Here is a 17,342-nt window from a genome sequence, read left to right as displayed (position 1 = left end):
TATAACAAGCAGATCTTGATACATATAAGATTTATATGTCTTCAACATATTCATTCATAACACTTAATTCAACAGTTATAAGCCCGGTAAGCAGTATCTGAAGAGAAGCACAATACACTGATTTCAATCCTCATTCAAATTTGACAACAATTATTCAAACTGAAATGATTTATTCTCATTTGTATACAGTACAATCTACTCAACTGTTATACCTGATTCACAATCTCAATCCTCATTCAAACTGATAACTATCATTTGAACTGAGATAATAGATTCTCACTTGTATACATTCCGAAATACTCGACTGATATACACCCTGAATTCTGATCATATCTATTCTCAAATCCTTGAACTGATTTCTCAATTCATTCAATATAACTGATATGACAGACAAGACAATGTCTAGTGCAACTATACACCTTAGTGTTCCTGAAGATTGAAAGCTTTGGTACAAGCATATGCAAGAATATGCAAAGGACAAGAAGGTATCAGACTTCATCAATCTTAATAAACTCAATATCTTCTCTGAACTAGAAGAACCTCTGGAACCCGAGTGTTCAGAAGAAGCTACCGCGGAGGTCAAGATAGTATATGACATCAAGATTACTGTGTGGAAAATAAAATATATGAAATATGAGAAATTGAATAAAGGTATGACAAAGATATGAGATATCATATGAAGAACAGTGAATGTCACAGAGCTATAATATGTATGCAGTGAGAATGATGATGTGAAGAAGATTATTCATTTATTAAGAGACTGACTCTCACTCATGACTGCAGACTATCAAGATAATGTGAGAACCTGATATCATGATCTCTGCAAAGCACTGAAAAACAGAGGTATAGAGAAGTGATTAAATGACTGATCTCTTATTGAAGATGATATCAAAGAGATGAATATAGCTGAACAGTTCAACTTGAAGAAAGATTTCTTAAATATGAATCTAGCTATTGATGCAGATTATGTACAAGCATGAACTAAGAACGTTCAACATGATAAAGATGTCATATCTTTGATAGAGTTAGTTAAGAACTTCAAGAAATGATATAGAGAAATGAGTATTCTCAAAGAAGATAAACCTATGAACTTCACTACTCTTAATGAAAGATCTCAGTAATTATCACTAGTGATATTTAGAAACTACATCTGCAGAGCTCATCATCAATACGCTCAGTGCTACTATTTCAATTCATCAAGAAAGCCACCTGAATGGAAGAAAAATGAGAAGAAGAGAACTCAGATCAATCAAGCTCTTAAAAATCAAGAATTGAAGACATATGTTGATCATGCGATATCTAGAGATTCATTCATGAATACAGATATGATAGATGTCAATGAAGCAGTTCTAGAAGAAATGGTTCTGAAGCAGTCAGTTTCTCAATCTATTAATCATCAATCTATTAATCATTAATCTATTAATTATTAATCTATCAATCAGCAGATCTGGAAAATATCAATGAACTCTTCAAATTCACACTTCTATCTCTGAAACTCCTGAATCTTTGATACTGATGCAGAACAGTATATATGCAATAATTGAACACATTTTCTATTCTTTACATCTGTAAAAGAGAATGTGGAAGTCTATACAGATGATTTCAGCACTAAAGTTGAAGATTATAGAACTGTTAGAACAATCATGATAAATGAAGCAGAAAAGCAGTTCAATGTCAACCTCATCAACACAGCTTACATCCTGAATTTCCATACAAATATCATTGCATGGAAACTGTGTTTTCATATAGAAGGCATCTATTATAATGAAAAAGACTTCAGATTGAGAAAACACACAGATAATACAATCTTTGCATGTATTGAAGTATTTGAGAGATTGCTACTAGTTACAGAATATAATAGTGAAACAGCTGTTTTCTCAACTATCTCAGAAAAATCTACTACTGAAGCTGATACAGCTATCATATCACACATATCTAATATTACTATATCTGAAAAAATGATATCTTCAAATTCTTCAACTTCTACAAATCCTTCTTCTAATCTGTCAAAACACACTTCAATAAATCATCCTTTCAACCTGTCAATATGCATAAAACCTTCTCACAAACCTAAGATCTCTATAGCTACTCAGTCTACATGGCATAAGAGATTAGAACATTCATCAAAAATTGTCATTCAAAAGCTTGCAAATGATGCAACTGACATTCAAATCATCAATCTAGAAGATGCTGCAGACAAGCTTATCACTGAGCTTTGTGAACTCTGTTATCTATCTAATGCAAAAAATCAAATATCTAGACATTCTCATATTAGATCTTAAATATCATTCAAATACCTATATGTAAATATCACACATGGCTCTACACAGTGCTATAATGATGAGTGTTATCTCATACATTTCATGTGTGATTATCTCTGTTTTCATATAGCTATAATAGCTATTTAAAAATCAGAAATCTGAAAAGCTCTTAGATAAGCTATTAATTGAATTAAACATCAATTCAACTGTACTATAAAGATCATTTATATTAACAATGATACTGCAGTCAAGAAAGCAGATAACTTCATAAATTGAGTGAATAATGAAGGTCTAGAGATGAAGTATTCTTCAGAGTATATTCATGAGCAAAATGATGCAGCAGAGTGAGTAGAAGTAATATTAATAACAAAGACAAGAACTCTACAGATAGAATCTCTTCTGTTATAATCACTTTTCTCTGAGATCACACTTACTGCCATCTACCTAGCAAATCAAACCTCTACTAGAATTCTAGATTGAAAGTCATCTCTACAAGTATTGAAAGAATTCCTATAAATCAAATCTCACTTCTGTGCTCATCTTCAAATCTACAGATGTCGCATTTAGACTGACCGTGTGACCGTGTCTGAGACCAGGACTAGATTTTTTGATAGTCTTATTACCAATTCGACTGATCTCATTACACAGTTTTAATATTAGATAGTAGTCTTATACTGTCTCAGTGAGACTTACTGTCTACTCTTATCACATTTTTCAAATGAGATCATGATTTTTACTTCTCAATTTAAATTATTTTTATTGCTTTAAATGACTTTAAATCTCATTTGAGCATTATCAAAAAGCGTTACTTTTAAAAAAATTAAAAATAGTCTAAAAAAAACCTTAAAATGTCTAAAAATAGTAACTTTATGTCAAGAATGAAACTAAATGAGATCAAATGAGATCACTTTCTCATTTTTTTCAAGTCATGGTTTCATTTTAAGATCTGATATATAGTCACTTTACATGTTTTTTTGATAGCCAGTCCCAGCGGGATTCACGCCAAGAAATGTATGGGACCAGACCAAATGAAATCAAATGTGAAATTCATGATCCCGGCGGCCAGTCTAGTCGCATCTATGTAAAGATACTGAATGAAGTTCTCAATAGAAACTGCTCTCAGAAGCTAGATCTCTGAGCATATATTGAATATCTAGTTGAATATGATTCTACAAACATCTATTGAATTTGAATTTCACACTTAGAACAGGTGATAAGAGCAAGAGATGTGATGTTTAATGAGAATGGAAAATTCAACTCAGAAGACCTCTACATTGAAAGACAACTAAGAGATTGAGTATCTAAGAAGATGGAGCTTTTACATATGAAAGTTCAAGAATCATCAATGACTTCTATTAATCAATTGAAAGAGATTATAAATGCAGATATTGATGTTTTTCATTCTGAAGAAAATGCTCAAAGCTTTAAACAAATAGAGAAGGAAAATAATGAGTATAAATATCATAACATTTCAATTCTTTCTACATTAGATTCAACGCCAGAGTCAACAGGTTTCAATGTTGATATTAATACTCATTCAGCTGTGATAGATAATTGAACATGAAACATTGCATCTAGAGCTCATGATATCAGTGCCGACTTTGATGAAGCAAATATCATTGATGACTGCAGAACCTGAAAACACAGAGCTTCTTATCTTGTGACAGTTTCAAATGTCAAAATCAATTCATTTTGAATAATCAATGAGACATTCTCTCAATTACATTCAGACTTCTACAAGTCTCAATATTTATTTTCAAATACTGTTTTCACAGTTATCAACAATACAGCTATATCAACAGCATTTATACTGACTTCAAGAATTCATAGATCTCAACTGTCAGATTCACTGAATCACTGAACAGATATTGAAAAACACTCACATTGTGAAGAATTTGAGAATGCTTGTCAAGCAGAAATAAGATAGTATATCTCTGCAGAACATATATGAGATTACTAGAAGATTACAGAGAGATATCTCAGTTATCTCTCTATAATGAGTATTCATCTACAAATTTGATGATAAAGGTTTTCTTTTGAAATACAAAGCTCACATCTATATACGCAGAGATCTTCAATTAATCATAGATCTCACTATAAAAGCTCACATAATAGCTATCAGAGATCTCTGAATCTTGTTAGCTCTAACAGCAGTATTTAATCTAGATATGAAATAGCTAGATGAAATCAATGCCTTCATTAATAGTGATATTGATGAGCTAGTATATATAAAACTATCTGATGAATGATGAAAGTTGAAGAAGATACAAAATTTGAAGTATATAAATCATATGCTAAAACTTCTATAAGCACTATATGAATTACACAGATCACTTCTTCTCTGATTAAATGAACTATCTTCAACATTGAGAACACTAGGCTTCATCTCTATATCAGAGAATTGATATCTCTTCTCTAATAATCAATTAATCATCTTCTTCTATGTGAATGATATCATCATTCTATTGTGATGAGAAGATTTGAAAGAAAGAGATTAACTAATCAAAGATCTTAAAAACACCTATAAGATCTGACAGATGAGAGATTTGAAATGATTTCTTAACATGTGAATAATACATAATCATCTCAACTTGAAGCTCTGACTATGTCAGAATGCCTATATTGATAAGATAGTTGATACATATCATCTCATACACACTTGCAAGGCATATATCTCACTAACTGATACTCTGTTAGAGTCTTTCAATGAGTCAGTCATATCTAGACTGACCGTGTGACCGTGTCTGAGACCAGGACCAGATTTTTTGATAGTCTCATTATCAATTCAACTGATCCCATTACATGGTTTTAACATTAGATAGTAGTCTCATACTGTCTCAGTGAGACTTACTGTCTACTCTTATCACATTTTTCAAATGAGATCATGATTTTCACTTCTCAATTTAAATTATTTTTATTACTTTAAATGACTTTAAATCTTATTTGAGTGTTATCAAAAAGCATTACTTTTTAAAAAATTAAAAATAGTCTAAAACAAACCTTAAAATGTCTAAAAATAGTCACTTTATGCCATGAATGAGACTAAATGAGATCAAATGAGATCACTTTCTCATTTTTTTCAAGTCATGATGTGGTTCGGAAGAACGTACGACCGTCGGATAATAACGCGGCCGCTTCCGAACTGCTAGCGTACGCGTACAAGTGTAAAGGGGTCATAGCGGCCGCTAATTAATTTAGCGTATGATATTACAATATATAAGAAGCCGGCGTACGCCTGTAATCATACACTGGCTTAAGCAACCTTTGAATCATATCTGATAGCATGTCTAAAAACCAGTGAGAAGTGCAGGCTTCTCCAGGACATGATAATTCCATCTATGAAACAATTCATAGTTATCATGTCAGTGTGGTCCTAGAATGTCTCAAAAGATAGTATACAAAGAGTGATGAGTGAAAGAGCATCTGATTGATGCTGCTTCACTTGTTGAAGGAAAACTTCACACTCAGATGAATGCCACATAGGCGAATGAATGAGGTGTGAGAAAGAGAATGAGAGCAGTGAACTAGATTCAAAGAAGTCTGCTCCCTACTTAAAAGAAGAATAAAAGAAGAGGGTGATCATCACCAGAGTTGTACAATGATAACAGAAATCATATAATGATATAGCAATATAATGATATAGTGATAGAATAATATAGTGATATAATGATACAGCAATATAATAATAGACATCATATAATCAATGAGAAATCACTGAAATGAATATCTCTTCTAGCTGATATGAACAACACTCTTCTCTGCTACCTGAACTGGAAGATATGCAGAACCTCTCAGAGGATTTACTTGAAGCAGTAAGAAAAGCAGCTGAGATCACTGAACTGAAATTGAAGCTCTGTACATGTATGAGAATTCTAAATGAGATTGAGGTCTTGCATACACAGTGGCAGGCTGAGACAGAAGTTAAACAACAATTGGCATTCACTGCAGATCAAGCATTTACTATGAAGAGCTTCACTGATGCAATTACCATCATCAATAAAGATAGAGAAAACCAGATCTCAGGCCTGCAGCAGGAGATTGAATGTTTACACAGATAGGTGACTACACTGAACCTGAAGATCTCATCATGATTGTTTACAATCTCTTCAGAAGTATACACATCATCAGAGACTGCTGTGCAGAATGAGAATCTGAGCATGAAATACATCAAGCTGAGAGATCTGCTGAAGTTATTAAGCTTCAATAGTGACTGAAAAAATGATGCTGCAATCAGCTGGCTAAGTCAGATGTGATCATATTATCAAATTGAACATGAACTCACAGACAGGCAGTTAATGAAATTTCAACAAGTCTTAAGATCTGCTGTATTTCTACACAGAAAAGTGAAGTCATTATGAATGACTGATGAAAAGATGAACCTCACAGACTCAGAGTGATATTTATTTCCATGAACATGGAATGAGTTTTCCAAATGAATCTTGCATAACTTTGAGAAAGTGAATGTGTGAGACAAGCATTATGAACACTTCACTGAGTGTAGACAAGTGAGTGATCTTACATTATACTTCACACACTTCAGCTTATACTATCTTGTATTGAATGAAGAGCTTCTAACATCTTTCTGTTTATAGATCTTTATTCATGATCTTACACCTGAGTTGAGAGTAGAATGAAAATGCTTAACCTCACAGTCAGATACAGTGAAGAAAGCATACAACATTCTCATTGTATGAAAACAAGCAAGTCAATTGTGACAGAAAATACTGTAATTGAGTATATCTCAACAGAGAACAGATAATCAGACTTCTACAACACAAGTCATACATCTGAATATAATGAATCTAGATCTGAATACTATCACTAAAGCACTGAATCCTCTGAAAAAGAGATTCTCTGAGTGAAAACCTTAATGTTATGAGCATTGAACTTGCTTCAACTATAAATGTCAAAATCATGATATAAAAGATTACACTCAGTGTGCACAGTCAAGAGAAGCAAGAGAGTTAAAAAACTAGCAGAATCAGTGAGCTTGAAGACACTTGCTGATATTCTATGAAAAGCCTTCAAAGTGAAAGAGATGCTCATGTTAGATGACTCTCTGAATTCTGTGAATATCAAGAGAAAGCAGGCTTCTAACTGAGGTGTAGATGAGAATGAAGTGAACACTCATCTGAATACCTTAAGACCTGAAATGTTAATGTATAGAGGACACTTGAGTAAGAATTGAGAGATGGCTGCAAAAGTGTTAGCAGATACAGAAGCTTCTATACAATATATTAATAATTATATGATCTGAAGATTGAAAGAGGTTCACTGAGAGAAGAATCCCTGATACATAAGATTATCTGATAACTGATATTTGATATCATCTGTAAAAGTAAGAGTTCTCTTGCACTTCAGAGAATGATCTTGCTATATTTGAGCACAAGAGCTGCAGAACATAAAATACAATCTTATTCTCAGACTTGATTAGTTTCAAAGGTTCAATCTGCAGATTCAATGGCGTATATGTCATATACAGTTAACTAGACTGGCCGCCGGGACCATGAATTTCACATTTGGTCCCATTTGGTCTGGTCCCATACATTTCTTGGCGTGAATCCCGCTGGGACTAGTCATTAAAAAAACATGCAAAGTGATCATATATGAGATCTTAAAATGGAACCATGACTTGAAAAAAATGAGAAAGTGGTTCCATTTGGTTCTATTTAGTCTCATTCTTGGCATAAAGTTACTATTTTTAGACATTTTAAGGTTTTTTTTAGACTATTTTTAATTTTTTAAAAAGTAACGCTTTTTGGTAACGCTCAAATGAGATTTAAAGTCATTTAAAGCAATAAAAATAATTTAAATTGAGAAGTGGAAATCATGGTCCCATTTGGAAAATGTGACAAGAGTAGACAGTAAGTCCCACTGGGACAGTATGGGACTACTATTGAATGTTAAAACCGTGTAATGGGATCGGTCGAATTGGTAATGAAACTATCAAAAAATCTGGTCCTGGTCCCAGACACGGTCAGTCTACAGTTAACTGATAGAAAGAAAATGATTCATACAATTCTACCAACTGATATGAGAAGGACATTTCACATCTCTGATATAGAAGGATTAAATCTGCTTATATATTAACAAGCAAAGAGAATGATTCACAAGACCTCATCTGAAAGCATTCTATATGTCATACAGAACTCAGAAGTGAAGGAAATCAAGATAAAAGATAAGCAGGAGAATAAGTGTATGAAGAAGCTTCTGAAGAAGTATAGAAAGATCTTTTAAACAGATCTTTCATCAGAATTGTCATCAGAATGAGAATTTGTATATGAGATTGACACTAGACTGGCCGCTGGGACCATGAATTTCATGTTTGATCCCATTTAGTCTGGTCCCATACATTTCTTGGCGTGAATCCCGCTGGGACTAGTCATTAAAAAAACATGCAAAGTGACCATATATGAGATCTTAAAATGGAACCATGACTTGAAAAAAATGAGAAAGTGGTCCCATTTGGTCTCATTTAGTCCCATTCTTGGCATAAAGTTACTATTTTTAGACATTTTAAGGTTTTTTTTAGACTATTTTTAATTTTTTAAAAAGTAACGCTTTTTGGTAACGCTCAAATGAGATTTAAAGTCATTTAAAGCAATAAAAATAATTTAAATTGAGAAGTGGAAATCATGGTCCCATTTGGAAAATGTGACAAGAGTAGAACGTAAGTCCCACTGGGACAGTATGGAACTACTATTGAATGTTAAAACCGTGTAATGGGATCGGTCGAATTGGTAATGGGACTATCAAAAAATCTGGTCCTGGTCCCAGACACGGTCACACGGTCAGTCTAATTGACACAGAGGATGCAAAACCAGTCAACCAGAATGTGTACCCCCTGTCACAAACACATCTCAAAGAACAGAAGTATCAGATCACAGACCTTCTAGAACATGATCTTATATAATTCTCATCAAGCATGTGAGGCTTTCCAGTTCTATTCATGAAAAAGGTGAGTGAGAAGTGATGAATATGTATCAATTATCAAGCACTCAACAAGCTTATGATCAAGAATGAATATTCACTGCCATGAATTCAATAACAGTTGAATACAGTTGGAAACACTTAATATCTATTGAAGATTAATCTTCTCTCAGAATACTGACAGATCTGTGTAGATAAACTGTCAGTTCTGTGAACTGCATTTAATATACAATGAGAGAAGTTTGAATTTCTGATAATATTATTCAGTCTGACAAATGCATCTGTCATCTTTCAAATGATGATGAATACAATTCTTTATAAACAGAATGAAATCTCATGCCTCATATATCTCAATAATATTCTAGTCTTTTCAAACTCATACAATGAATATCTGAAGTATCTTGATGAAGTGCTTATAACTCTGACAGAGCATAAGCTCTATATCAAATCAATCAAGTGTGTGTTTGAAATGAAAGAGTTGGAGTTCATAGAACATGTAGTGAGTGATGACTGTATACACCTCATTTCAGAGAAATTGAATATTATAGTGAATTGACTGTGGTTAAGAAATGTACATCATGTACAACAGTTTCTTGAGTTAGTCTCATACTACTGCAGATTTATCAAGGATTTTGCATGAATATCTGCATCACTCTCAGATCTCTTAAGAGAAATGAATATAAATCTGCAAAAGAAGAAGTTTCATTCAATTATCTGAAATACTGTATGTGAAGAGGCTTTTCTCACACTGAGAGAATATATAATAACATTCTCAGTGCTTATTCAATCAGATTGTGATAAATCTTTCTACATTGAGATGAATGCATCTGAATGAGCTATCAGAGGCGCTCTTCTACAGATGAGTAAGAACAGCAAGCTGCATCTGATAATGTATGATAGTAGAGAACTATCAGGCGCTGAGCCCAATTACTCAGTGTATGAAAAGAAATTGCTAGTGATCAAGCATGCACTGGTGTTGTAAAATAGATATATTGACAACAGGTATATAACAACAGTGATCACAGATCACAAAAGCCTCATCTATCTATAATTAATAACAAAACCTTTCAAACACTTAGCACATTGAATCTTGAAGTTCTAAGCATACAATCTTCATATTAAATACTGAAAGAGATCAGATACTGTAATGCTTGACATAATCAGTTACAGACCTGATTTCATGAGTGAGAGTTCTGTGAACCAGGCACAAGAGATGTTTATATTAAACATGCTGAGAGAATGCAAGGAATCAGAATGAGTGAACATCATGATCTCTCACTTGAAGAATGACAAGATGTCAGATGATAAGCATTTTATGAGAGTAGTAGAAGAGATGCTTCTGAACTTCAAGCTGGAAAAATTGAGAAATAAAAACAATATTATGCTTTACTGTGATCTAGAATATATAGAAGCTCTCTATCTAAAATCTTTATTTAGACATGACTTGATGACTTGCATGCACAAGGAATTCAGTCACTTAGAAAGCCCTGGACTCATGAGTATACTCAAATCAAGAGTATACTGATCAAGCATGACTGAGGACATTCAGATATACACTCACAAGTGCCTGAATTGTCAGGTCACAAAAGAATCTAAGAAAGGGTTAGAATGCAAGAAAGTACAACATCAGATGAAGTGTATAATACAATCATTCAAATGATGAGAGATGAATCTCATAGACATATTGTCATAAATATTAAATGAAAATCAATGAATAATCACTGCTATTGATTACACTACTAGCTGGCCAGTCACAAAAGCAGTTTCAGAGATGACAGAGAAGGTGATGATGAAGTTTCTACATGATAAGATCTATGTCAACTATGAAATGCTGTGTGAGATTCTAACTGATAACAGTGTGAACCTTGTAGAAGAAGTAGTGAGGCATTTTATGAGCCAGTTACAGACAAGACATTGTAGAACAATGCTATATCATCTGCGGATGAACAGGAAGATGAAACACTTGAATGAAATCTTGAGCAACATGCTGACAAAATATCTAGTGAGTAAGCCTATGAGACTATGAGATGAATATCTCAGACAGGTGCTGTTGATCATGCAGATTCAACAGCATGCAGTCTTCAAGTATTCACCATTCTACCTGTTGTATGAATTGCATCCGTGCATCCCGGAGAATGCTTCAGAAAAGGTGAGAAAGGAAGTAGTTATGAATGCAGCAAGAACAGCAGTTGTGAATACAGCAGAAACAGCAGTTACAGACACAGCAGTAGCAGTTGCAGATGCAACAGTTGTGAATGCAGAATCAAGATTGAAAGAGATCAGTCACACACATACAAAAGCTAATGAGTTACTTCTGAACTGAGCAATTCAATTGAAGAGAATACAAGGCTCACTTGTTAAGAAATTGAGTCTTAAGATGAGAATGTAAGTTCTTATATACAATGAGAGTTCTGAGAAGTTTCAATCTAGATGATTTGAGTTATATAAAATACTCAAATCACATTCTCTGAGAATGTATGTATTGAAAGAATCAGAGGAACAGATCTTACACAACTTAATCAATGATTCATGACTTATGAAAGCAAAGATATAAGACTCAAGTGAATTATGATTATCTACAGCACTATTGTCAGTGTTGAAAAAGAAGAGACTTATAATTAAAAAGTCTTACAAAGTAAGAGAAATTATAGACACTTATAAATCAGATGATCTCACTTATTCTGATCTTTTCATAATTATAAGAAAAGAATGAGAAGTAATGAAGAAATCAGGTGAACATTACACTTCAATATGTGATGAGACTGTAGCTGATTGTATAATAATGCACTGCAGACAGCAGGTGTAATACAGCAAAGAGCAGTCTCAGAGCAGCAGACTTGCACATGAGTCAGATCACAGAAGAAAAAGAAATTCAGAGTTAAATTCAACTATTTACACCAGTTCAATCACAGAGATCACAGAGGATGAACTATCTGAAACATTCACAGATATATGAGACCAAGTCATCTCAATCTCTGAGAATGCTCAGAGATCAGATAAGATTAGTTTCAATGAGCTGTTCACTGTAGTGATCTGAGTAGGTGAAGAGAGACAGTATAATATATGAGACAGAATCACAAAAGATGGAAGCTGCTGAACCTAGTCATTAAACACTGTATTATATAGAGGTCATGTAAGAGTAGTGACTAGCAGATAAAGAAAAAGTGTAAGAAAAGAATAGAGATAATGAATTGATTATCAACTGTAAGAGTCAGCTATAAAAGACAAATATTATCATACACATCTCATTCATTTTCATATATCACATATTTAATTTATTTTCAATGCCACGCCACTTGAAAAATGTCAAAAACAAAGGAAATCTCAAAACTCAAGATCTGTAAGAAATTCAAGAGCTGCAAGCTGCTCTTGCAACAATGCTATGCATGTCTCTGATTTCTCTATCACTCTGTGTATGACATTAATGTCATTTATCACAAGATTGACTGGAATGCCAATATAGAAATGCGCATGCATATGTGTAGAGAAATTGAAGAAGAGTGCAGGACTCACAGGACTAGAAGCCAGGGCAGAAGAGACAGAGATGAAAGAAACAGAAGAAGAAGAAGATGCAGAATCAGACAAATGATAGCAGAAGTCACTCAGGACTGAATGCTTACAACTCAGTATGCACACAATCTTCTTCACAGAAGAGAGAGAGAAAGCAATAAGAGAAGCTTGAGAATGAAAGAGAGTAGTCTCTGCAGTGTTGTCATCTTTGATTAGAATGACCTCTGACACCAGAGTAACTAAGAACTATTGTTAGCATACAAAAATCAAAAAATCAGAGATGAGAACAGTTACTGAATGAACACTCACTGGCCTTAGAGTTGTACATGCAATTACAACACACATAAGGCTCCTCAGAAAGAGAGAGAGAGATACAGAGAAATGCAGGAAGTAGAATACAGTATGCAAACAGCTCATTCCCATGATAACATCTCAGACAAGATGTACAAGCCTCACATTCACAGATGTAAAAGAGTATGACATCTGTATTCTCATTTCTGAAAACACAGATATCTTTTGCCTGCATTATGAAGTTGAATGACAGATACTAGAGAATAGGCTGATACAGATCTATCATTCTGAAGGAATTCATCAGAGTGAATGTTTCTATAATATTGAACTTTACAGTTGTAAAAAGTTTCTTAATATCTGTGAACATCATAACTTCATGCATAGTAAAACTCATAACAATTTTCTCTAAGAACAGAAAAATCAGCATCAGAAAGAAAAGATGAAAAAGAAAAAGACTTACAATCTTAACACTGTTAAAGAGAGAAGTGATTCTCTGAAATGAATAGATAATTATCTTATCATGAATATTTAAAATGAATGTAATAATCAGTGTTCATAACTGAGCTTTAGATAGTTATGTCATATGCTGTCTTCATACAATAGATTGTTCTAGGAGTTGACAAGAAGAACAGAAGTGTATATGCTGAGAAATGTGATTTATCAAGTCTACACAATATCTTCTTGAAACAGGGAGAGCTGATAATGAAAGCAGAGACAGTAAAATCAGAGAGAGTAGAAGTAGTGAGAGTGAGAGTCACAGGAATAGAAGTAGCAGAAGTGGGAGAATCAGATACAGAAGCAGGTGTAGAAGATTGAGAGAGAGCAGCAGAGAAAGAAACAGAAGAAGCAGGAAGAGACATAGAAGACCTGGCCACACATGACACAGGCAATTTCTTTATTATCATGTTCTTCAGGTTCTTGATCAATGATTCAATATTGAGTTCACTATCATCAGTGAACATGAATCTGTCAATGTATGAAGATTCTATATGAATAAAAACAAACATATCAGCATCTGTGTTCATGTAAAATTGTGTCAGAAAACACAATCAGAAACTCACTAAGAAGAAGAAACAGTTAAAAGTGTATAAGAAGGTGAAGAAGATATGTCATCATTCATGATAATACATTGTTCTGACAATCATTAGAAGATAAACAAGTCCTGATCACATTTCACAACATGTTACACTTACTGCTAATGAACTGCCTGATATGAGTACTACAATAACACTTGTTGTGAGAACAGGGAGCCATTGCCAGAAATGCATATAATGTGATAGATGAACAGATAGAAAGAGTTGAACAGGAGAAGAAGTAGGAATCTGAGATGATGATGACATTCGATGATAATGATGATGAAGATGATGATTGAAGAATGAGAAAAGTTAGTGAATGAGTGATGTAATATAGTGGAAGTTTCTTTGTGAGAGTGTACACAGAATGCTAGCTGAATCAGAAATAGGCCACATGATCATGAAATGCTGGTGGCAAGCTAATCCGCATGAAGCTAGGATGTATGATATGGTCATGTGAGCGTGACTGAATCTGGTGGGGGAGGATGTGGTTCAGAAGAACATATGACTGTCAGATAATAACGCGGCCGCTTCTGAACTACTAGCATACGCGTACAAGTGTAAAGGGGCCATAGCAGCCGCTAATTAATTTAGCGTATGATATTACAATATATAAGAAGCCGGCGTACGCCTGTAATCGTACGCTGGCTTAAGCAACCTTTGAATCACAATGATTTCATTTTAAGATCTGATATATAGTCATGTTACATGTTTTTTTAATAGCCAGTCCCAGCGGGATTCACGTCAAGAAATGTATGAGACCAGATCAAATGAGACTAAATGTGAAATTCATGGTCTCGGCGGCCAGTCTAGTCATATCTGCAAAAATTCATTATTATTAACAATATATCAGCTTCTGCATCTACTCAGTGATGATGACTCACTCTGATATCACATATACAGTGAATAAACTAGCTATATTCATGACAAATTCATTGAAACATCACTCATCAGAGATTAATAGAATGATATCTTATTTATATGATATAAAGAATCTCATTATTTAATATGATGATAACATTAGCAGATCTCTACAACTTGATCTCAAACCTGATATTATTGAAGCTGTCAGTTATGTCTCTTTCACAGATAATCTGAATCATCACTCTATATAAGAATATATCTTCAAACTATTCAGTGAGACTGTTGATTGAAAATTAAATAAACAGTTAATTATAACTACATCTATCACAGAAGCTGAGCTTGTTACTATCTTATAAGCTGATAAGAAGTCTATCTGATGAGATAGGTTCTTTCAACATATTCAATTTAAACCTGGTCACAAGATCTGCATTCAATGTGATAATTATCAAACTGTTGACATTCTTATGAAGAAAGACTTCTCTATAATCATGAAGCTTTATCACATTGATATATATGAAAGCTGGCTCTGAGAACATGTTCAATCCGGCGATATTACAGTTGATTAAGGGCTTACAGCTCAGATGTCAGTAAATGGCCTCACTAAGACTCTGTCACATCAGAAACATACAGAATTCCAAGATACTAGACCTAGTTGATATATCAGATATCATCAAGATGTAAGAAGAATAAATAATCTATCTTGATATAATCTCTATAGATTCATCTACACTCTTTTTGTTACAGCTTCATTTACACTTTCATTTACACTTTCATTTACACTTTCATTTACACTTTCATTTACATGTTACATTCGCTGAAGAAGGTGTGTCAGGAAAAAGAGATTATACACTACTAAATGTCATTAACATTATATTACTACAATATTTCTCATTATCATCAGCTTACTACAACACTTATCTAATACTCACTTATGCTAGCTCTCTTGACTTGCACATATATTTTACTATAAATAGCTCTATCTTTTGTATGAAATAGATATATTAGATAGTAGACAGATAATATAACAAGCAGATCTTGATACATATAAGATTCATATGTCTTCAACATATTCATCTGTGACACTCAATCTGATAATAACATAGACTGCTGTCTATTATAGCTTTTATATTATACATGTTATCTATCACAGTAGATGCAAGAATCACATTCATTGTCATTTTATCTTTAAATTGTTATTATCTGATCTCTTTAAGCTTCTGCTTGTGAATTTGAACAGAAGCTAATCTTTTTCCTGTTTTATCAGAGTATTCTCATAGTTATCTTCTGAATTCTTCTCTAATATAACAGAGTTAATGTGAACAGGCACTGATTCATTCTTTAAGTGAGAAGATATATAGACTGATTAATAGTTGAAAGCAATGTATTCTGATCAGTTACAGTTAATATATACTTCTTATTAACATTAATCAGTGACTTCTTCAGAAGTGATCTCAGAAACTCAGAAGTCTGTGCAGATAGTGAAGACTCTTACTTATATATAAATATTCAAGTCTACTCAGTTTATAGCATCTGCATCATTGTTGTTATTTCTTAACACAGATATATAAGTGACTGAAATATTTCTCAGTATAGATATGTAAGTATAATATCTTCTATTAAACTGACTGTATGACTGTGTCTGAGATCAGAACCAGATTTTTTGATAGTCTCATTACTAATTTGACTGATCTCATTACATGATTTTAACATTAAATAGTAGTTTTATACTGTCTTAGTGAGACTTACTATCTACTCTTGTCACATTTTTCAAATGAGATCATGATTTTCACTTCTCAATTTAAATTATTTTTATTGCTTTAAATAACTTTAAATCTCATTTAAGTGTTATCAAAAAGTGTTACTTTTTAAAAAATTAAAAATAGTCTAAAAAAAACCTTAAAATGTCTAAAAATAGTAACTTTATGTCAAGAATAAGACTAAATAAGATCAAATAAGATTACTTTCTCATTTTTTTCAAGTCATGATTTCATTTTAAGATCTGATATATAGTCACTTTACATGTTTTTTTAATGACTAGTCTCAGTGGAATTCATGCTAAGAAATGTATGAGACTAGATCAAATGAAACTAAATGTGAAATTTATAATCTCAGTAATCAGTCTATCTTCTATCACTGTTCTATATACTCTTGAGTAGACTGACTGTGTGACTGTGTCTGAGACCAGAATCAGAATATTTAATAATCTCATTATCAATTCAACTGATCTCATTACACTGTTTTAACATTAGATAGTAGTTTCATACTGTCTCAGTGAGACTTACTGTCTACTCTTATCATATTTTTCAAATAAGATTATGATTTTCACTTCTCATTTAATTATTTTTATTGCTTTAAATGACTTTAAATCTCATTTGAGCATTATCAAAAGCATTACTTTTTAAAAAATTAAAAA

The 17,342-nt window shown here is 33.0% G+C and overlaps 2 protein-coding genes across 2 annotated transcripts; both read left to right on the top strand.

The window, feature by feature from the left end:
* Positions 1–458: 458 nt before the first annotated feature.
* Positions 459–1,510, top strand: BDBG_17641 (uncharacterized protein; the record flags this gene model as incomplete). Its single annotated transcript, XM_031725317.1, has 2 exons — positions 459–651; positions 1,446–1,510. The coding sequence occupies 2 exons, from the start codon at positions 459–461 to the stop codon at positions 1,508–1,510; spliced, it is 258 nt and encodes an 85-aa protein (XP_031580293.1).
* Positions 1,511–6,040: 4,530 nt separating this feature from the next.
* Positions 6,041–6,319, top strand: BDBG_17640 (uncharacterized protein; the record flags this gene model as incomplete). Its single annotated transcript, XM_031725316.1, has 1 exon — positions 6,041–6,319. The coding sequence occupies one exon, from the start codon at positions 6,041–6,043 to the stop codon at positions 6,317–6,319; it is 279 nt and encodes a 92-aa protein (XP_031580292.1).
* Positions 6,320–17,342: the final 11,023 nt, after the last annotated feature.

This window comes from Blastomyces gilchristii (assembly GCF_000003855.2).
Source record: "Blastomyces gilchristii SLH14081 genomic scaffold supercont1.19, whole genome shotgun sequence".
Classification (NCBI taxonomy): domain Eukaryota; kingdom Fungi; phylum Ascomycota; class Eurotiomycetes; order Onygenales; family Ajellomycetaceae; genus Blastomyces; species Blastomyces gilchristii.
This window is presented reverse-complemented; position numbering and strand designations above follow the sequence as displayed.